Source organism: Vigna umbellata, chromosome 8, assembly GCF_029865625.1.
Source record: "Vigna umbellata cultivar VRB3 chromosome 8, Vumbellata_1.0, whole genome shotgun sequence".
NCBI classification, from domain to species: domain Eukaryota; kingdom Viridiplantae; phylum Streptophyta; class Magnoliopsida; order Fabales; family Fabaceae; genus Vigna; species Vigna umbellata.
The window spans coordinates 36,799,798-36,823,917 of record NC_142172.1 but is presented as its reverse complement, the minus strand read 5'-3'; the positions used below and the strand labels follow the sequence as shown (position 1 = coordinate 36,823,917).

Here is a 24,120-nt window from a genome sequence, read left to right as displayed (position 1 = left end):
TTAAGGGTCCATAGTGTTTCAACATACGTTAATCCTTAACTAGCTTTTGAAATTCACAAAAACCAATTAAGGTTCCAGAACTTACCATTTTTACTTGCCTTGAATGTCGGTTTCAACCTTCACCTCTAATGAACCAGACCATGACAACGACTGTAACGTCCCAAATTATATACGTCAAGCATATAAAATAAGACGTCATCATGCATAATATGTGAAAGCAGTTAAGAATATTAAGGATTACAGTCATCCTCAATTTAGCTACAGAATTTTTAACTTAAACTTAGCAAAGTATTTAACGTACTAATAACCATTAGAAATACTAAAAGATTAATCGGCAGTATCATCTCCTTCCACTGCCTGCTCCAGAGAGACCTCGTCCGCCTCTGCTCCCACCCAAGTAGATGATCATCGCAAAAGAAAACGCATAACCAAATAAATACAAACATGTATTACAAGAGTAAACTAGATATACAAAAATCATGTTATCACAAGCACACCCAACATACAAGTACATACAGATGAATTTCACTATACACATAACTTGTTACTCTTTTCACTTAACTTAATACACTTGATACTTGACTCGTCCGGACTGGAATGATTGCCGAGCTATGGCGGGTCATGCACTCGTGGTGGCTTATGAAACTTGGGTTCCCCACCCTACCACACTCACGAGGTTAGTCCGTTATCACTCACCTTGGAGCATACTGGAAGCCTCCAAGACTAGGACCTCCTGCTACTCCTCACCACATGAATCAATCCTCTCTACTTGAGAGTGACTGACCATTGGAGTTTCAGGATAACCCCCAAGACTGAGCTTCCATGCAAATCATTCCATACACAATAAAGGGCACCACCATGTATCCTCTCCTTGAAGACCATGGAATTACGTCCATTAACCATACTTGTAAAACCACACTTTCCATTACTTTGAATCACATACCCTTTCACTTTATTACTCACATGATAATGCATACATACACCCTTAAAACAACATAGAATAATTCATTAAAATAGCATATTGGGATGAATAGAAACATCAATCAAACACATAATGAACAAACCAAAAACACCCTGACTTGCAGATACCGAATGCTATAAGCTTTAAACGAACACTAGTACCTCACGAGTACTACAGAGATTATGATTTGGATGTTGAGGAAACATTTAGATTTTTGGGAGGAAAGAACCTGACAAGGCATTGCCTTGCTCCTACGTATCTCCATTTTCGGTGGAGAATCAATGCTTACGTAGTTCTGGCACATATAATTCGCACAGCGCACTACCCTTGGTGCGCTGAGCGAATTTCCCTGACGGGAAAGTGTTTTTCAGCTAAATTCGCATAGCGCACCACCCTGGATGCGCTGAGCGAATTAATTGGGCTAATTTCCCAAGCTAGCAACAGTCGCAAAGCGACTACATTCGCTACGCGACTTTCCAAACAGAGAGCAACCCTCTCTTGTCATTCGCACAGCGCACCTACTCGCTGAGCGAATGCTCAAACAGAGAGCACCTCTCTGGGAGGACTCGCTATGCGAAAACATTCGCTTAGCGAGTCTGCATAATCTGCAGAACGCAAATTTTGCAGAATTACCCACTCACCCACTCCTTACCACTTCTAGGCCTTTCTTCCAACTTCTAATACCCCTAATTCGTGTTTTATACTTAATTAAACTCTTCTAATTAATTCTAAACGTTCCTACTACATTTTCAAAGGAATTACTACTCAACTCTTACTCCTCAACATCAATTCCACAACTTGAAGATCCCAAACCCAAATTCTAACTCTTTGTACCTATTTAGACCACTTTGATGACTCAAACAAGTCACAATGCAGTGGTTAAGTATGCCCCAACAGCCCAACAACACTCTAGACATCAAATGCCCAAAATCACTACCTCACTTCCTCTCAAAGTGACTTAAAACCTTATTAATTCACTCCACACAGTATATAATTCCATTGCCTTCCATCTGAACACTCATTTAACAGAACCCATACATTAAACATACCCAGTTTCAGATATCCACTTCATACAAACAACTACACAGTCATTAATTCCAGCATCACAAATTATACAGTTAGGTTCATATAAAGCATCATACCCAAGCAAGTGAAATACCACTCCAAACAACCTACCAAGTTAGAATATAACATACATATACCATATACAAAAAAAATGCAAAGATGTATTTCTAGCTCCCCTTACCTCTTGAAGACTTTCTTCGCTAACTTGATCTTCCACCACCAAATCAGGGATCAACCGGCTTAGAGAGGAGATCTAGAAGAGAGGAGGAGATTGGTAGAGAGAAGGCAGAGAGAATGAGAAAATTGGATTAAAGAGAGAGAGTGGAATAATCAGGTTCTTACAACGACCATCATGAACACACCAAAACCACTACGAACACACTAAGACAACCACAAACACACTGGACCACCATGAAATCTCCCACACAATGGAAACCCAAAAGTATAAACAAAGAGGGTAACTCAAACAGTAAGAAGATTGAATAAGAAGAAATTGTTCGAATTAAGCGAACATCATTAATCAATCATTTATGTAGACTGATATAGAGTATACAGTTCGTTATAATTTTTAAACGAAAGATATTATTGTTAATATGAAGGTGCGCGACGAAATAAGAGAGATGCAGAGAATCATCCCAAACCATTACTCATCGTTAATCAAATTTTTTTTAGTAGTTCTTCTTAATATAACTTAAAGTCATATATGATACACATAATTAAATAAAAATTATGTTAATCTCCCTAAATATTACACTAAACCATTCCTTTGAAACTATTTAATAAAATGATAATAGTTTTTCTAATTTTGCTCAACATCGAAAAGGAAAAAAGTTAGGGACTTTACGGTTAAAAGATATATATAAAACCCAGACCCCGGAATCCGGACCCCGGTAAATTTCAAGATTTTATTTAACAAATTTAATGAATACATTTAATTCACTAAGAAACTTAACGAATTCATTTAATTCACTTAAAAATTTAACGAATTCATTTAGTCCACTTAAAAATTTAACGAAATCATTTAATTCAATTAAAAAATTTAACTAATTCATTTAGTTCACTTAAAATTTTAATGAATTCATTTAATTCACTTAAAAATTTAACGAATTTCTTTAATTCAATAAAGAATTTAAAGAACCCAAATTCTTTAATTCACTAAAAAACCTTTTCAATTAATTTTTTGTGAAAATAATTGCAAAATAATGTGCAGATAAATCCTAAAAAAATAGCACATAAAATCTAATGAACCAATAAAAACTAAATTAAATAACTTAAAAATATAAAACCAGTAAAATTTAACTAAAAAAACATCAGCGTTTAAAACAAAAATGTTTTTTGAAGAAACAAAAGAAAACATTATTAGAAAAGAAAGAAAAAATAAGATAAGTTTTACTGAGGCAAAACACAAATTGATTAAAGAAAAAATATCATTGAACGTCTAAAACAAAAATCGTGATTGAAGAAACAAACAGAAATCTCAGAAAATGAATGAAAATCGCAGAGATATGATGACTCAAGAACAAAATAAACTGGTTACAGAGAAAAAAAAAACATTAAATGCCTAAAACCCTAACCCCAACCCCAACCCCAACCCCAACCCCAACCCCAACCCTAACATTTATTTAATTTACTAACAAATTTAACAAAATCGTTTAATTCACTTTAAATTTTAAAATTTAGCGAATTCATTTAATGCACTTAAAAATTTAACGAATTCCTTTAATCCAATTAAAAATTGAAGAATTCGTTTAATTCACTTAAAATTGAACGAATTCGTTTAATTCACTTAAAATTGAACGAATTCATTTAATTCACTTTAAAATTGAACCAATTCATTTAATTCGCCTAAAATGTTAACGAACTCATTTAATTCACCTAAAATGTTAACGAACTCATTTAATTCGATAAAGAATTTAACGAACCCAAATTCTTTAATTCACTAACAACTTTAACAAACCCAATTTTTTTAATTCACTAACAAACCTTTCTGGAGAATTTCGTATCAGCAATTTGCATTTCATTTTTTGTGAAAATAATCGACAAATAATTGGCAAGATAAATCCTAAAAAATATAGCACATAAAATGTAATGAACCAAAAAAAATAAATTAAATAACTTAAAAATATAAAAACAGTAACATTTAACTAAAAAAAACTTCAGCGCTTGAAACAAAAGTGGTTTTTGAAGTAACAAAAGAAAACATTAGAAAAGTAAGAAAATATCATTGAACGTCTAAAACAAGAATGGTGATTGAAGAAACAAAAAGAAATCTCAGAAAATGAATGAAAATAGCAGAGATCTGATGACTTAGAACAAAAGAAACTGGTTACAGAGAAAAAAAAACCTTGAATGCCTAAAACAAAAATGATGATTGAAGAAATGTATTCCCTTTGTTAAAGGCTGCAAAAACAGAAGGAAGATCAGAAAAGAAAGCAAAATAAGAAAGATCTTAATGAAGGTGAAAAGAAAACACAAACAGAATGAAGCTTAAAAAGAGAAGCAAAATAAGTAAAACCGAAGAAGAAGAAAATCTGCTTACTGAAAAAAAATTCAAAGCCCGAGAGAGAAATGGTGATTGAAGAAATGTTAATGAAGAACAATGGAAAATGGTTACAGAGAAAAAAAATGAACACATGAAACCAAAACAAAAAATGTAAGTGTTTGTGTTTAGGACTAACGAGAGTCTGAGAGATAGAGAAGCGTTCACACTGAGAATGGGAAGATGAATGAAGGCTCTATTTCAATTACTGATCGGCATGCGTGAGTCTTCTCACTTGCCACGTGTCATTCATTAAGATCTCCACATGTCAGCTTTTAGGACCTGTTTAGAGTATTCTGTTTTTGGCATAATTAATTCATTTTTGTTTTTAAGATATTTTTTTATGTGTCAAAAATTTTCATTTGACATCGCTCTCTAGTTACATGAATTATATGATACAAATAAAAGTATATGAAATGAGTGATAATCTAATTTGTTATAGTGTTGTAGTGTCCTATATTTTTGGAATGAAAAGGTGATTAATAGAAACAGTCCTTTTGTGCCCTAAGATTACCACATAGTAGTGAATGCTTATCATCGACCAATGTTAATGATTTTTCTCACCCATTTGTGTTATTATCCTATCCTATTTCTGTAGGCTTGTTTGCTCCAATTCACATGAAAATCCCTAGTGAGACATTCTCTCTGCATTTCCTGAATCTCTTTTTACATCTCAAACTTTTAAAAAAATTTCTTGTTTATTTTGCAAGTCCAGGTTAGTTCATAAGAAAACTGAAGCACAAAAATCTCTCATTCTTACCTATAATCATCAAAACATCTAAACATCTAAACAAAATTAAGTAAAGAATTGTTCTATTAGTTTAATCTCTCTTATTTTTATTTTTATTTTATGTGCAATCTCCAATATTCATGTTGATAAATGAACATATCAAATTAGAGCTGTCAAAATGGGTAACCCGACCCGACCCACCACGGGTTGGTCACTTAGTGAGTCAACCTAACCCGACTCATTTATTAACGAGCTGAAAAAATATGAACCCGGCTCGACCCACCACGGGTTGGTGGATTAAACAGGTTGGCTCATTGACTCACTTAATTATAAGTTTTTTTAAAAATAAAAAAAATTACAATTTTTTAATTCAGATATAAATAAATTCCACTCTAAAATGATGTTCAATTCCAAAGACAATTCCAAATAAATAAAAAATATATCATACAATCTAAGCGTAATCTAAAAACAAGCACAAAAGACGAACAAATAAGTTTTTAAGATTGATAATTTTTGTATCATATGTCCATTTATAATATTAAAGCCTTGAATAGATAAATTTATAATATTTTTCTCTTTTGAAAAATCTTTTTTTTTATCTCCATCTACAACATAATAAAAAAAATGCTAACTAATAATATTGAAACAAAAAATAATAAATAATAAAATTAAATTAGGTGGGTTGGTGAGCCAACTCGGCTCACCACGGGTTCAACCCAAGTGAGCCGGGTTCTAAGTTAGCTGGGTTGGAAACTAGCCCATATAAAAAAATAACATTTTCTTCAAACCCAACCCAGCTCAAATCCGTGGTGAGTCGGGTTGGCTCACGGGTTACAACCCATTTTGACAATATTATATCAAATATATGATTAATAGATATTTATGAATGTTTTAATAAGAGTCCGATAGAGATATAATAATTTTAAACATTTTGTCTATAATAGATTTTAAATAACTTTGATATTATCTTAATAAGTAAGTTTACCCTTAATTCAATCTTATAAAACAAATTTATGAGATAAAATTTGCATTCTACTTAAATAGTATAAAAGATTATCTTAATCCATGTAGAACACATATTTCTATCCATCTATTTACATCCAACAAAAGAGAAAATCAATTTCCAAATAATATTTGAGACATGAGAGAACATGAGAAAACCAATTGTTTCCAACAAGGCTATTTCAACTTTGAGGAATCCAATGTAATATCTTTTCTCTTGAGGTTGTCTTTGGTTAAGAGTTTGGTATGTATAAACCTAAAAAGAAAGAGAGAGAGATACATTTGAAGTTTGAAGGTACCTTGATACTATACAATTTGCTAAAGAGGTTCTTGTCACGAGTCAATTGTTGTTGGTGTAGTTATGAATATTCAAATCATATATTAATTAATATACTCTAGCTTTAGTGGATAGTGTTATTATCAATGAGGAGGGTAGCGTTGTATTTTGTAGGAGTTCATCGTCCATCATAGTAAAGATATGGTGTTTGACGTCGAGCTTGATGTCGTATGACGTGATATATGCATGGAAAGGGCAGTTATGAGTCTTAGTGGATGATGTTGTTAACAATGTGAAGGTAATGTATTTTGTAGTATTTATTTATTTTGGATTGGACATCTGGTGTATCCTAAGGTGACGTTATATGATTACTAATGTCATTAATTAACGTCTGACTTGTGTATGGTTGGATGTCACTGCTTTTTAGACGACAGTTTATATTTTTAAACGACATCGAATAATTGAATTTATTTACAATAATGTCATTGTTCATTTTTAATATTGGTTGTTATGTTATTGGACGCTAAATGTGTGATATTACACAATTTTTGTACTAGTGAGACCAAATTTTATTTTCTGAAGAAGCAAGTTAATAATAGAAAACTGAAATTAATTTAGTGCCCTACTCAACTACAATTGTTTGATACTTTACAAGGTCTTAAAGGACAAATATGGAAGTTTAAGGGTTGAGTTAAGAATAATTATATTTAATAATTGAATTAAGGAAGAATATTGTATTGATTCAAGTTTCTTGTTCTATTATGTTGTTCACTCTATAAATAGAGTTATTTTCGCTTTTCTTTTGTAAGAGTAGATAATAATACTCAGAGACATTTTCACTCTGGGTGCTCTTATATTTTCTCTTCTTGCCAATAACTTTTAATTAAATATATTTTACAAAAAGTAAAAGTCACAACAAAAAAAAATTATATTATAAAGTATATATTCATTATCACGATGATATACATTTTTTTCTTCAAATAAGAAGAAAGATATTAAAATTATTTAAATATTAAATAACTAATATCAAATAATTATTAGTTAAACGTAAATGTGTGTCTCAAAGATAAGTTACCAAACTAAGGATAAAAATATTAATATATATTATCTAAGAAATTAAAAATATTTTAATAATTTAAAATAGAAATGAAAAAACAAGTTTGAGTATTTCGACATATATGAAACGAGATGAGGATATGTGAACTCATCTTTCTCCTGTGCCTAATTTAAACAATCAAATATTATTTGTATTCATACGTAATTAATGTAAAATAATTAGGATAATACACGAATTTTTTTATCATTTTCAAATTAAAAAGTATTTCTTTTTACTTATTATTGTCTAAATCATTAAACAATAAAACACACTATTTCATCAATAATAATAATAATAATTAAAAAACTAAGATATATATATATATATATATATATATATATATATATATATATATATATATATATATATATATATATATAAAATGTTATACCTGAGAACCCATCTCTCCCACCTCTGATTTTCTTTCACTCTCTTCCCCCTTCATTTTCACAATTCTCCCCTTCTCCAGGTACATGATCTTTCTCTCCCAATTCCCTTCTCATATGTTCTTCTTTTACTTTTCTCACTTTTGTTCTATTCACACACCTCTTGCACTCATGAGGGGCACGGGCATCAAGAATGTTATTTGAATCATAAGAAACATTACTTATTTTTCAAAAAATTATATTTTTTTAGGTAAACTCAATCTATAGATTTAAAGGAATTATTTATGGAATGGAATACTAATATATAGGTAATGTGTCTAATATTGAAAGTTAGGTATTTGAATTGTTTCTTATAGTTTACTTTAAACCCTAAGTCTTGCAAAATAGAGATATTTTGCTAATTTCTTGTTTTTTATTATTGATGTTTAGATTAACTAGAAAATAATGTGGGTTCTCCTTTGGTGAAAGTTGAAAGGATTGATTTTCATATATATATTCGATTTCCAAAAATAATATTTTTGAATTGATTTCCTGAGGTTGTCTTAAATAGAGTTAATTAGCGAAACCTGAAAGCATATAATTTTTTTTTCTATTTATATATATCAGTTTCGTGTATGGATTGAGACAATTCCATATCTTTTTTAAATATATTTATTCTTGTTGATAAAAAAAAGTTTTAGAAAAAGTAATGAGTTTTAAACAATTTGTTTTGAGAATGAAAAATACAAATAAATTTCTACATTTTTATTGAATTATTTTGTATTGAACTTGATTTTCATGGTTATTAATAATAACATTATTGATGTACATTTTGACCTTTAAACTTGAGCTCTATGATTTAAGAACAAAATTAGTTATAATATTGAAAAAATATAGCCTAAGGATATGTTCTTGTAATAACCTTTCGTAGCAATGAAGACCAAATAATGCAATTTTTGAGTTGATATGTTCTTGTAATAAGGATATGTTCTTGTAATAACCTTTCGTAGCAAAGATATTTTAGTAATAACCAGAACAAAACCAACATTGTTTCATATGTACGAGATCTAATTGTATAAATTGTAGATAGGTAAAATTTCATTATTCTAATTATATATATATATATATATATATATATATATATATATATATATATATATATATATATTGTTAATCTTTCAGTGTAGATTATGTTATATATTTTTTTCTTTTAATTTTTACCTTAGACCCTTGTTCTTATGTAAAACTTTGTCCTTTCATTTGCTTTGTTTATTATATTCTTACTAATTCTATGTAACTTAACCATCTTTTTTTTTCTTTTCAGATTCAGAAGTGGTTTACTAGTAGCAGATTTTTTGAGATTGGCCGGTTTAACTTGGAGTTTGTTCAATTTTTTTGTAAGTAATCATGGCGAGATACATTATTTTGCTTGACAGGCTCTATCATATTATAAATATCAGGACGTGTTTAATAGGGGCAATTGTCTGCTCCAACTTATTTGTGAGTTTAATATATTTAAATTGTTTCTTCTCTCATTCTTGCCTATAACCATAAAAATTAAGTAAAGAATTGTTCTATTAGTTTAATGTCTCTCATTTTTTATTTTATTTGATGTGAAATCTCCATTATCTCTCATTTTTTTATTTTATTTGATATGAAATCTCTAACATTCATGTTGATAAATGAACATATCAAATATGTGATTAAATATTTATGAGTGTTTAATAAGAGTCTTATAATGGAAATATAATAACCTTATAAAATTTGTTTAGGGTAGACTTTAAATGATTTTGATACTATCTTAATGTGTAAGTTTACACTTAATTCAATCTTACAAAACAAATTTGTAAGCTAAAATTTGTATTTATGTATATATTATAAAAGGTTATCTTAATATGTGTAGAAGAGATATTTCTGTTCATCTATGTAAATCAATTTCTAAATAATATCTGAGACATGGGAGAACATGAGAAAAGCAATTGTTTCCAACAAGGGTATTTCAACTTTGAGGGATCCAATGTAATATCTCTTCTTTTGGAGTTGTCTTTAGTTGAGAGTTTGGTATGTATAAACCTAAAAAGAAAGAGAGATATACATTTGAAGTTTGAAGGTACCTTGATACTTTAGAATTTGCTAAAAAGGTTATTGTCACGAGTCTCTATGGTTGTTGGTATAGTTATGAATATGCAAATCATATATTACTTATATACTCTATAGCTTTATCTCATTTTCAAGTCCAATAGTCTTTTACTCCTTCCTTTGGTGTATTGGGTGTAGTTTTGAATAAGCAAATGATATTCTTTAATATTTCAGATTAATCTGATTTCCTATTGTTTGTTGCTTCCACTTTTGATAATATTGTTGATATCTCACACATGAATTGTTTAACTAATTGTTTTTCTCATTTACATTAGTCCCTTATTTAGTGATTCTTTCACTCTCATTCTTCTTCCTATAGTCTCTTATATGTTACAGTGCATTTGTTAGAACTCTTAATGTGAGTTTGAATCCACATAAGTAAAATCTATGCAAGAAAAAATACTTTCAAACTTATTATTTCTAAAATTATTTCAAAGTTTTAGATTGAAAATAATATTTTGATCCCTTATACAATTTATTTACAACTTGTTAGTGCAGAATCAAATAATCTTTTCACATAAGTGTATATCCTATTATACCTTAATTAATCGTATTATTTTAGAGAAATATGAAAAAAAAAAGTGAGATTTCTTTTGAGTTTCTCTAGTACCTTTTTGTTTTTTTTTTGTAATAAGATAAAATGTGTATTATTTCTTAATTCTATTTTAGTATTTTTTTTCAAAAATATATGTATTTACATGGATTCAACGAGTAAATCAATATATGAATGGCCTTATTTAAAATATACTTGATAAGTAGATGATGAATAAAAAGAAAAAAACTTGAATCAGTATTTTTACTAAATAAGATAGAGATCGTACGGTGACTTTTTTTTTCATTTTTTATACTGAGTACGGTGAATTTACTGAGAATGAACGTCGTATGATGACTTTTTTGTCACAAAAATTGTATTAAACTCTGATTTTTTTAAAAAACTTACACTAGTTTGAATGAAATCAGACCATATTGGTAAAAAAGTGTTGTAGTAACGTTCCAATTAGGGGGACCTGCATCCTAGGTATTTTGACGTTTCACTTGGTTGGGTTCTTCATCTTAGATAGGTTTTGATGATTTCTTGCACCATTTTCTGTGTAGGTTTGCTGCTTTCGATAATTTTCCATATTTCGAGTTTCGGATAAATGTTAGATCTTAACCAGACTCCTACAGAAAAAATGCAAGGTGCAGCTTCTGAAAGGTAAGTTCATGGAATTCCTGCAATTTTCCACCAACTTCAAAAGTGATGCAACATAAGAAATGCTGAAATCTGTTTACCCATGTAGATATTCAAGAAGCACAAATCAACCAGACGCTAAATATATCTGGACCAATTTATCAGAACAGCAGAAGCTTGTTGCATCAAACAGTTTCAATGTTTATTGCAGGCCTGTACAAATCTACAACAAAATCCAGTCTCGCGTACTCCTTCTACCATTCTTCTTTATATTTATGTGATTATTTGGAAGTTTTATTTCAGAAGTTTCTCATGTCTGATATATTTTTTTATTTGAAGATAATATTATTTTGTGTTTTATTCTAATGATATACATATCTGTTTATAGCCAAGATTCCTTCAGAGATGCTTGTACCACAACAGAAAGGCTAAGCACAAGAAGAGGTAAAATTATGTTTAATAAAATAATGCAACAAACTCATATTGTTCATCTCATATCTTTCGATATTTCTCTTTTGAAATATTCAATCAATTACAAATGGTTTCTATTGAATATTGAGTCATCTCCAAACAATGCAATTACAATAGTTCATAGTGTTTGACATACAAGGTACACTTATTCTTGTTTTTTTATTAAGTCTTTCTTTATGAAATAGATGTCAATCATCTTGTTTAACATAAATTTCTTCTTTCAATTCACTTATGAAAATAATTTTCATCTTTTTAAGTTGTAAGGAAAAGTAAAACTTTAATGTTATGTTTGGATGTGATAATATAAAGAGGCAATTCATTTATCTTAAGAATTTATAACATTTTATACTAAAATGAGAGATAAAATAATTAGAAAAAAATTTAAATTTAAGAAACTGTGAAAGATATTTTAAATAAATAAATTAGAAAATTTCCAAATATTAAAAGATTAAAAGAAAATTCTTTCACTCCAACTTTATTCACGAAAGTCTAGTTAATTTAACGTGAAAGCTTAGTGGAGTCAAAGATAAAAGCTCACTTAAAATTAATTCGAACTAAAGTTTACATGAAAGTCTCTACAAATTCACCAATAAAGTATTATGAATATCCTTTACATCAAGTATTTTTACTCTTTTAGATTCAATAATTTAAATTACCACTAGAAAACTCTTAGATAATGATCAAGATTTAAATTACTAAAAGAATTCATTTCTAAATTGGTAAGTATATTCACAACAGTTTTCATTTTAAATGAAAAATTTTGCTCTCCCATTTATCAAATCAAAGAAAATTTTGCTCCTAAAATTAACAAAGCTTAATTTTCATCTAGTTTTAACTATCCTAACTAACTATTATTTGAAAATATGTATATTATTTGATGCTAAGTATGTGATTTGAAAATATAGGATTCTAATGACAGTTTTGCTGTCGTGGAAAGTAGAAGAAATTCAATCTCTTTTTCCTATGTGTATCTGTCTGGGAAGGCTGTTGAATCCAAAGGAGGAACCCACAGGGGTAGGAACAGTGCTTCTTATTAATCATTTTCTGTTTCTTACATTAAGAATTTCTTATAGATCAATTACTTATTCTATTAACATTTATAATACTTTTTTGTTTTGATTTTCAAAGGAAGAAAGGTATCATGTTCGTCGGATATCCACGTTTGAAGGTCCCACTGGAATAGATTGGGATGGAATTAATCATGTCCGAATAAATTTTATGCTTCCTCATATCGAAAAGTTAGCTGCGGAAACTAATTGTGACAAATATTTTCTCTTCATTCTCACTTCTGGTATACATATCATTTCTTATATCATCAGCTTGCATATGATGGTAGCTCCATTTTTCACTAAACTCCCTTTTATAACTATTTATTTTTCAGTGGAAAACCCAATTTCATTGTCTACAGTCAATGCAAGAACGTTGACTTCGGAGGTGGCTTCTAATGAATGTGAGATACATGCTTCAGTTGTTAACTTCTGCTTTTCCAAAATAAATCTCATCTTTTAAAACCCTGAATACGTTACGGATGATTTTGTTATTGAAAAGGGTAATTTTTTAACTCTAATTTATATATATGTGTTGATATAATTTTCTTCTATCTTAACAGCATCTGGTGGAGAGAAATGCGTTTATGGAAAAGTATCTCTGAAATTTCTTTATGAGATTTTGAATATATCTCCAGATTCTCCTTTGCAATATCGAACTGAGATTCAATTTAGCACCCAACTTCGTTCTTGTAATTTGAAGGTATTACATGTTATTGCATTTGCATTGCTTGATGATGCTCGATGTTGGTTTGGTTCTTTCTTTTTTTGTTGTAGTTAAATATATGCTATTCATGAAAACTGGTTTTGTCCAGGCTTTTCTTTTATCTCTTCTTTAGTGTTCACAATTGTGATAGATGTAGTACTCAAACCTTTTTTCATGTTGTAGTATTGGTTGAAACATTATAGTCGAACAACAAGCAGCACCATCTCCATTAGAGATTCCAATGATTCAGAGGTAGAGGTTTGTTGTAGTAAAATTTGGTGCAGATAAACATCACAAAAGAACTGAATTTCTATAATGGAGAAGTTGAATTGATTGTTGTTGTTATGATTTGAAAAGGGTATATCAAAGAAACTTGAAATCTCAACTAGTTTTGAAGAATTTGGAGCAGCTATGGAAGCAGCTTCTGGCAGGACACAGGAAAGGAAAGAAGAGTCATCTTCATCTTCTTTATTGCCTCATTTCACTTGGTAAATTTCATTATACAAAATGTCTATAAAAGTATTAATTTTTTTTTTATAATATCAAATTCTTATTTATTTATTTTGGTGGTAGTGACTGAACTTTCAGTAATTTTCTAATAAATAAATATGGTATACATTTTAACATGAAATTGCTTACATGCTTCAGGTCACCAGGAATTGTCTCATTTTATTACAGGTACGAATTTTAGCTTTTTTGTCTCTGACAGGATATTTGTTGGTTTTTTTTAGAATAAAAACAGTAGCAAGCTTGAACATAAAATACTTCTGTATTATTAATTTAAAATAATGAAAAACTGGTGTAATATATTAAACTTAAAAAGTAGTTACCCACTAACATTTTTATCTTAATTTTAATCCACTACTCTAACCCATAATTAAAAAATTAACTAAATCCTAAAAATAAAGAACAAACTTTGATTCAATTAAAATTAAAAATAAAATATTCCTAAAGCATTTTCTTAACACTCCTCTTTGCTTTAGGAATTGCAAAAGTCCATGAAGTGTCAATCTGGCTTTAGTAAAAAATCTTTGAATCCTGAACTATGAATTCCAGCATAACCCTTCTTGATAGCTTCACCATTGATTTTATTAGCACCTTCAAGCTCCTTCTCTTCTTCGTCTTCATAATCAAGAAGGTCCTCCTCGTATGTCACGTTCCAATAAGATACTAAATTGTTTCCTAGTTCATTCATGGTCATCCATGATACAATCATGACCCTTTCCACATGGTCACCTATTATTATATGAACTTGCTGAGGAGCATTATAGCTAGATGGGTAGCAAATACATCACTTTGTAGGGCATTTCCTCAGTCCTATTGACCTTCCTGATGAAAGAAATTGTTTTGCCTCCATGGCAAACCATAACCACATTGAGAAGGATCAAAACCAATGTTGCAGCCATTGCTGCAAAATAAGAGAAACTTTTAGCACCCAACATATGATGAGGATGTCTTTTGTGCCAGATTTCTGTCACATTTTCCTTGAGTGAGAATACAATTTGCTCCTCCTCCAATGGTTTTAGAGCAAAGTTTTTCCCTTTCATTTTCACCTTGAACATATCTTGACCAGCTGCATCTTTAATCAAGCAATTTTTGTCTTCAAAAATAACTTTAAATCCTCTTTCAATCAATTGACCAACACATAACAAATTTTGGTCAATTTCTGGAACGAAAAGAATGTCGCGGAAATAAATTTTGTGCCTGCACAGCTTGTAATTGCAACTGTCCCCTTTCCTTTGACTGAGATATAATCACCATTACCTATTCTGACTTTGGTGACATCAGTTGGTTTCATATCTCTAAAGAGTGCCTTGTCAAAGGTCATGTGGTTAGTACAACCACTATCAATTAACCAAGATTCACTTGAAGCATTGGTTGAAAAACAGGTTGCAACAAAAAGTTGGTCTTCCTCCTCTTCATTTACAATTTGAGCATCTTTTTCCTGCTGCTGATTTTGGTTCTTGCATATGACATCTTCATGCCCCAATTGATTGCACTTTATGCATTTAGCATCTGGTCTCCTCCAACATCTGAATGGAGGGTGACCCATTTTGCCAGTGTTGACAATGAGGGTAATTTTTCTTTTAACCCTTTCCTTTGTTGTAATTATTTGCACTGCTTTGATTGCTGGCTGGATGATTCTTCTTGTAGTTTTTTGCTTGTTGGCTCACGGCTAGAAGAGCACCTTCAATGGCATAATCTTCCCTCATCAATTTTCGTTGCTCTTGGGCCTAGAAGGCATGTATCACTTCAACAAGAGTGATTTTAGATGTATCACTTCAACAAAAGTGATTTTAGAGGCATGTATCACTTCAACAAGAGTGATTTTAGAAATATCCTTTGTATTTTCCAAAGAAGCAATAGATGCTTCATACCTTTCTGGTACTGTCACCAAAATTTTCTCAACAATTCTAGAATCTTCAAAATTATTTCCCAATAATTTTTTCTTGTTGGCAATACCCAACAATTTGTCTGAATACTCCTTGATTGTGTCAGACTCTTTCATCCTTTGAAGTTCAAATTCTCTCATCAAGTTAAACACTTGCATGCTTCGAATTTTTTCATCTCCAGTATATTCTCTCTTCAGATAATCCCAAATTGCTTTTGCTGATTTGAGAGTCATGATCCTGGAAAAGATGGTTGCAGAGATGCCAGCATAAAGACATGACTTTGCTTTTGTTTTTCGGGTTTTCTTCTCCTTATGATTTTTTATCTGGGCCACAGTGGGATTGTCAAGTAGTAGAAGGATTTCATAATTTTCTTCTATGACTTCCCAAAGATCTAAAGCTTCTAGGTAAGCCTCCATTTTAACAGCCCAAAGATCATAGTTTTCCCCATTGAAAATTGGAAGAGTTGCTTGGGAGAAGCTTGTTTTAGAATCCATTCTAAGGTCCCGTAAGAAAAAAAGCTCTAGATACCAATTATTGGTTTTTTTATAATAAAAACAGTAGCACGCTTGAAGCTAAAATACTTCTGTATTATTAATTCAAAATAATGAGAAACTGGTGCAATATATAAAACTTAAAAAGTAACTACCCAGTAACATTTTATTCTAATTTTAATCCACTACTCTAACCCATAATTAAAAAATTAACTAAATCCTAAAAATAAGGAACAAACTTTGACTTAATTAAAATTAAAAATAAAATATTCCTAAAGTATTTTCTTAACAATGTTAACTCAATTTTTCCATGGGGAGGTTTTTTATTCTTTTTTTTAATATTGTTATCAAATCTTATTAGACATTACTATATATCAATCACATTTCAAATTAAGAAGTCTTAAGAAGGTACACACCAAAGGGATTATAGAAAGCTTAATACATCAAAGCAAAATTACACTTTTAATAATACTTTATTTTTCTGGCAATCTCTATGTTAAGAATAATAATATATAACACATCCCGAATTCCCAAAAAAATAATTATGTATTTTCGTATGCTGTTTGTGAAGAAAGATCCCATTGTTGTGTGTTCCACAATTCCTCAGTTAACACCACCTACATTAACCTTAACTTATCCAAAGAAATTGAAAAGAGTACATTTTTTCTAATATTATTATCAAAAAATTAATCATGTTTAATCATGTTTATTACAATTGTATGTTTTTATTTTGTTTTCTTGATCAGATTTGCACAGTTTACAACTTATTATTACACGTATCTAATTTATTACAGAAGATGATTTACATATACCGCCTTTATCTTTTTGTAATGATTATCATGGAATCAATCAAACTTCAAAATAACTTTAAAAATTTAACATTAATCTAATAAAAATAACTTAGATCATTTTAAAATATTTAATTGAATTTTTTATAAAAATTAAAAGACCAAAATAATATTTCAGTTTTTTATTCTTTTTTCACTAATAGGAGGAAGAGTAATTATTCTGCTATGTTTGTTTTAATAATTTTTTTTTTTAAACATCAGGTATTACCATAACATGTTGCACAAGCTCGAAGGTAAGTTTAATATTATTCTTACTCTTTTCCTTGCTTATTTAGTAAGGCCAGATTAGTCAAAAAAACAGTTAAACTATGTTAGAATATTCTTAACGGATTAAAAAAAAATTAATGATTATATTCAACTATATATAAATTATGATATTACGATCTGTTGATTTGATTAGAATAATTAATAACTAATTATTAAATTACATTACAGCAATTAGTTTTATATTAATTAACTTAAAAGTTTTGATGGCAGTTACTGAGAATTTCACCTGCGCAATCTGTTTGGTACAGTGTATAAACTATAAGGTTAAGACTTTTGACTCAAAACCCTAAATTTATCAATTGATAATATTAATATGTTATTAATTTTTCTGCTGAATTATTGTTTCAGAGTTTAAAATTCCACTTAAGGTCGTCGCACCAGATATTTAGGTTTGGATTTTCGGTAAGTAATTCTGAAAACTCTGACTAGCTTTACGATGACGAAATTACAGTAAGCCTGAATAATTCTGCAGGAATCAGAAGAATTTCCATCTATATCTATATCTGTGAAGAACGAAAACTGGTTGCGAGAGGTTCGAACATTTTCTCTTTAATTTTTATAATTCTGTATCATTGTTGGCACACATCTATACTTTATATGAAGTTTTCTGAGAATTTAGGGTTTGGTCCTCAAATTGATTCTTTAATTTCCCTGCAAATTGATGCAGTTCATTGATCCAAAAGTTGATACTTTTATGTACTGGTAAGCTATTTTAATTTCACACTGCAAATATGAAATTTCTAACCCCTCATATAGATCCGTGGTATGAAGTAAAATTTTAACTAACAGTATGTTTATGAAGTGTCAAAAAACCAAAGAGCAGAAAGATGAAAACTTCATCTCATGGAAGAAATGATACAGATCCGCTAGTGTTAGATGTGGAACTACGTATTGGTATTGCGAATGCTCGGCTACAGGAGAACATGGGTACGTCGATGTGGGACTTACAACTATTTGTATCAGTTACTTTACTTGGTGATGCAATTTATGTTCTACTAGTTGTGGAACACTCATTAATATTGCATCACATACTCAAATGCAATTGTTTTATATGCTACTTCGGATATTTCCCTACCAATATTTGTTTATTTGTTTCTGACGATGGATCAAATGCAGTGCAACAAAACCAGCCCGACAAGGTTTCAAATAATGTAATGTTACCCATGGGACCATCAAATTCTGATCAGAAAGACCAGACACTTACAACTTTAGAAGTTGAGCAGGAACAGGTTTCAAATGCAGTATCAGATCCGTCTCAATGTTGTGTCTCATCAGTGTCTGATCATGATGAGACACTTGGAGTGCAGGAAGTTGATCATGATGAGACACTTGGAGTGCAGGAAGTTGATCATGATGAGACACGTGGAGTGCAGGAAGTTGATCATGAAGAGATTTCAAATGCAATTGTGGTGTATACTGGTAAAGATTGTGTCCTGGCAATGTCTGACCATGATAGTGGGGCACTTGCTGTGGTAGAAGACGATGTTTCAAATGCAACTAATTGGCGTATTATTTGGCGTGTCTCTCCAAATTATGAGCATGATAATGGGGTAGATGCTGTGCCACAAGATGCTGTGCCACAAGATGCTGTGCCACAAGATGCTGTGCCACAAGATGCTGTGCCACAAGATGTTGTGCCATAAGATGTTGTGCCACAAGATGCTGTGCAACAAGATGCTGTGCAACAAGATGTTGTGCAACAAGATGTTGTGCAACAAGATGAGGTTTCAAATGCAATAATGTTACATCCTAGTCCTGATTTTATTCCATATGTACCCATGAATGAAGGTACAAGTTCAGTGACACAAGCTGAAGAGAAAGAGAAGTTACTAAGTCAACACTATGACCCAAATATGTAAGTGTGATTTTTTTTAAAATTTATATGGAAGTAATGATATATACTGTAATCACTTGTTAAAATGTTATTAATTAAATCAAATATTACTATTATTATATTATAAAAGTCAGTTGTATATAAGAAAAATTGAACCATAGTTTTTACTTTACGTAGTGCTTAAATAAAACATGTTCTACTATAATCTTGATATAATGAACAAAGATCATAATGGATATAGGTTTTGACATCATTATTTTTCAAAACATTTCAGGCTTGCTCGGTGGAAGAAGCGAACGTTTTATCATTCTCACACATTCCAGGTGATGAAAAATGACATTTTTTTTATAGTTTTTGTGTTTTTTTTTATAGATTTATGCCTGTTTTTACTGATTTATGGCTATATTTTGGGGGCACAAAGGCTATGGATCTTGAAGAAGTGGTAAAGGATGAAGACAGTGAGGATGAAATTAATGAGGGCGCTCGAGTGATTGAAGATAGAAGAGTATAAGTCATTTTCTGTTTTCAATTTCTTTAACTCTAAACAACAAAATCAGTTATGTTTTGAGGAATCATTATTAACTGAGAAAATTGATATACAGAAACTTGAGCTTCTTGGTCTTTCTGAGGATCAGAAACGGTTCGTAACTATGTGGACCTCATTTGTTAAGAAACATCGGTAAGTTGTTCTTGTTTTGATTCAAATCCTTTACTTTTTTTTGGATTTGAACTTGTTGCTTTTGGATTTCTACTTTCTGGTATCTGTAATTAATTTTGTTCTTGTGGCAGTGTGCTGGTAGATGGCCATATGAATTGGGCATACGAAGTTTTCACAAAATATCATTGTGCTGAGCTTGTCGATTCCACCCCATTAGCCTGGTAACTAGCATCACTTCTGTGTTTTCCATGTTCTAATTTTTTTTACCTAATTCTACACTTTTCATCATTTTGTAAGCCTCTTTTATATATATCTTTCGAAATAATCTCTATTTTTCTTGGAATAGAGCTTCCTAAACAATTTTTGTTCTGCATATTTTGATTTTCATATAATATATATTATTTCATTTTGGCAGTTTTTGTGGCTTTACTTATAATTGTGAAATGAATGATTTGGCAGGGCTTGGAGATTGTTTATGATAAAACTATATGATATGGGTCTTCTAAAGCCAAAGACTGTGGCTGCATGCGCTGCCATTCTTCAACAATACAGGGAACAGAAATAAGATCCAAAAGCTAAGGCCTTTCCTAACCCTTTTTCAAAATAAAAGAAACAAATGAGAAAGAAAAAAACTTCTCTTTGTTGTACTTTACTACTTTCCAACTTTTAATTGCTATCTTTGTTGTACTATTACTACCTTCCAACTTTCAATTGCTCCTTTGTTGTGTGGAGCTGAAGCAAGCTATCAGTTTCATGTATTTTCTATTTATTTCTGTTTCATATATTTTCTGTTTATTTCTGTTAACAGAGATTTTCAGGTTCACATTTTCAATTTATGATTCAAATTTAGTAAATTTACCATTTGTTTCGACTATATATGCTCACATTTTCAATTCATGATTCAAAGCTCATATTTTCAATTCATGATTAAACTCAGTAAATTTAAATTCAGTAAATTTAAATTCAGTAAATTTACTATTTGTTTGGACTATATATGCTGTGAATACAATGTTTAATTTTGTTTGGACTATATATGCTGTGAATACAATGTTTAATTTCGTGACTGAGATTCTGCCTTGGAAAATTCAGTTCCTGCAAAATAATGTATCTTGATTTAGCCTATGATTATCCCGTCTCTTATCATTTCGTCACATATTGGATAAGTATGTCATACGTCTCTTACATCATTTATGTGTATTTCTCGTTAAAACATTTCTATCTCCTTTTTATGACGTCTCTTACACCACAAACTATATTTCATTGAACCTATTCTCCCATTTTATATACCAACAATCTCTTGAGTTATACATATTGTTTCACTTGGCTATTCCAACAAAACAAGGATTTCCCAGCGAACACTTAGAATTTGTATTTTTTTAAAAATAGGAATAAAGAAAAGGGGAGTTTTTCTACACAACAGGTTTTCTTCCTGCATTCTTTTGACATTAATCCCGACCCCGACCCCAATATAATATAAAGTATAATATAAAGATAGATAGTTTAATATAATATAAAGATATATACCCGCTATCGATAATTTAATATAAGGATATATTTTCAAGCTATGCATTTTTATAATCTCATTAAAAAATTAGTCACCATGATTCAAAATAGTTGTTTTAATTCTATCAAAATAAATCAAATTTGTTTTTCAAAATGGGTCATGAGAATGGTTAAAAACAATTTTAAAGCTAAAGAAAGTATATATATATATATATATATATATATATATATATATATATATATATATATATAAAAGTTTAAGAAAAAATAAGAAAAGGAAAAGTAAATGTAAATTGCACTTGATATATATATATATAAAGAGTAGAGAAGAACAAGCAGCAAGCAGAATCATAAAATTGGATATTAACTTTAAAAAAATGCAACAGACAAATAGATTTTCTTAATTCACTGAAAACACTAACAAAAGTGATGATGAGAAAACTCAAAATCGATGAGAACATAGGAAAACTACATTTAACTTTGTTCATTCATTTATTAATAAGTCTGGGCTCCACCACTGATTTGTTCATTCATTCATTAATAAGTCTGAGCTCCACCACTGATTTGCTGGGTTAGTCCATAGTCCTTGATCTCTCGTGCTTTGTTCAAGAGCATGTGACGAGCACTGTCCAATTGATCAGCACCAGGTGGGTGCTTCCCAGTCACATATCCATATATCCATGCCAACACAGTGATAGCCATCACACAAAACCCACCTGAGACCAAGAATCCAAGGTTCAGGAGGACAACTGCGATGACTGCAGGAACCAAAACAGGACTGAAAATGATAAATAGTGGAGTAACAACTGTCAGAGAAATGACTGTGCCGGTCAAGATTAAGGCAGCAAGGACAAGGAGGGAGCCACCGGTGGTGACAGCTGTGGCTGCCTTAGCCACCTGGGTGCAAAGGGTTTGTTGGTGTGGATCATCACGGTAGCGAAAGCGAAAGGATGGTTGAGTAGATTGTGATTGTTGGTGGTAGGAAAAGTCAGCCATGGTGGTGAAAAATGAGAGAAAAGTGAAGGGTTAGTGGCCAATGTGGTGGAGTTTGATGTGCAGGAAATGATTATATATGGAGGATAGAGTAAGTGGAGGGTTGGGTGGCAGGACCTAAAGGAATGGTGTGACACTTGTTGAAGAGCTTTTCATGCATGGCTTGCATGTAAAACCTATGTGTTCCTTTTATGACACGTTAGGTCTTTGTATGTATTTTTGTTTCTGGCATAGTTTCGGATTTGATAAGAATCCAAGGTCTGTGCAACGGTGTTATACTATACTTAGGTGGCTTTTGTTTTTGTAACTCTAGTGAAAAGGAACGGTACTGAAATGACTTCTTATACCAAGATAAAAGGTTCTACTTTATGTAACAATTATATCTACACTGTTACTAAGTTATATAATACACTGTTACTAAGTTATATAATATATAGAGTAATTCCTTATATATAATTTTGAAGCTCATGTGCTTCATGCCCGCATCATAACCCCCTAATTCAGAAAAGATTCGATAGGCCCAAAGTGGACAATCAGATGTTATAAGATGTTATAGCATGTTTGCAATGAATTTAATAAAGAAGGCATTTGCCTAATAGTAGACACGTGAAATATAATGATTGGAGTTTTGTCGGAAAATTCCGAAAGCTCATATTAAATACGATGGCGACGTTGCAGCGTGCCTAGGTTCTTGCCATTAACTAATTAATTAATTAATTAGTTAACTCCGTCCACTGTGCCTAATTTAATCGGAAGATAAGTTGAAGGAGATATCAGACAATTTTTTCCTAAATTCAATAATAAGCCTACAAATTAAGATGTCACCCTATTGATTAAAATATTTTTATAATTATATTTTTCTAAATCGAGTATAACTTTTTTTATTAAACTTTATATTTTTATGATAAATATTCTACAATTATATAAAAAACGATTTCTTTGATGTTATGAGTTTTTTATTCATCAAACTTAAACTCAAAGTAAAGGTTAAATGATAAACACGAAAGTGTTTGTATTTATCTCACAACTTTGTTTGCTGTAAAACAAAAACTACTTTGTTAATAGGATTTATTATTTTATAGACTGATAGGTAAAAAGTTTTACGCTAATAACCATTCAAATTTATGATTAACATAATATTTTAAAGAGCGTTATTGTAAAATTAACAAATTTACTATATATGACAGATTATAATAATCTGATAAAACTATTTAGACATGCAATGCATACATTGTTTTCTCTAAAAGTACTTTTATTAAGAACAAGCTAATATATTCAATGCATTAAAACCTTTAATTAAGAAACTAATTTAACAATAGCGCCTTTATATTTTTCTGACAAATTGGGGAAGATTTAGAACAATTTATCATAGTTAAACTTTTAAAAGCTTAAATATGTTTTTAATTTATTAATTTTGATACAAAAATTGATTTTTTTATTATGTAAAATTTGGTATATTTTTATTTTCAAATTTTAAAAATAAATTAATATAATCATTTTAATCAAGTTATTTTAATTATTTTTAATTTATCAAAAATATTTTTAATTAACATTAAAACAAAAAC

The 24,120-nt window shown here is 30.2% G+C and overlaps 1 protein-coding gene and 1 pseudogene across 1 annotated transcript; one reads left to right on the top strand and one right to left on the bottom strand.

Moving 5' to 3' along the window:
• The first annotated feature begins 11,313 nt into the window (after positions 1 to 11,313).
• LOC148194619 (polycomb group protein EMBRYONIC FLOWER 2-like) lies at positions 11,314 to 20,666 on the top strand (annotated as a pseudogene).
• Positions 20,667 to 21,900: 1,234 nt separating this feature from the next.
• On the bottom strand, positions 21,901 to 22,620 carry LOC124830920 (oleosin Ara h 11.0102-like). The gene has a single exon (XM_047304789.2). It carries the CDS (start codon positions 22,556 to 22,558, stop codon positions 22,100 to 22,102), a length of 459 nt encoding a protein of 152 aa, XP_047160745.1. The 5' UTR covers positions 22,559 to 22,620; the 3' UTR covers positions 21,901 to 22,099.
• Positions 22,621 to 24,120: the final 1,500 nt, after the last annotated feature.

Coding starts and splice junctions, on each gene's coding strand:
- LOC124830920 (XM_047304789.2), bottom strand. CDS start 22,558: ATGGCTGACTTTTCCTACCACCAACAATCACAATCTACTCAACCATCC.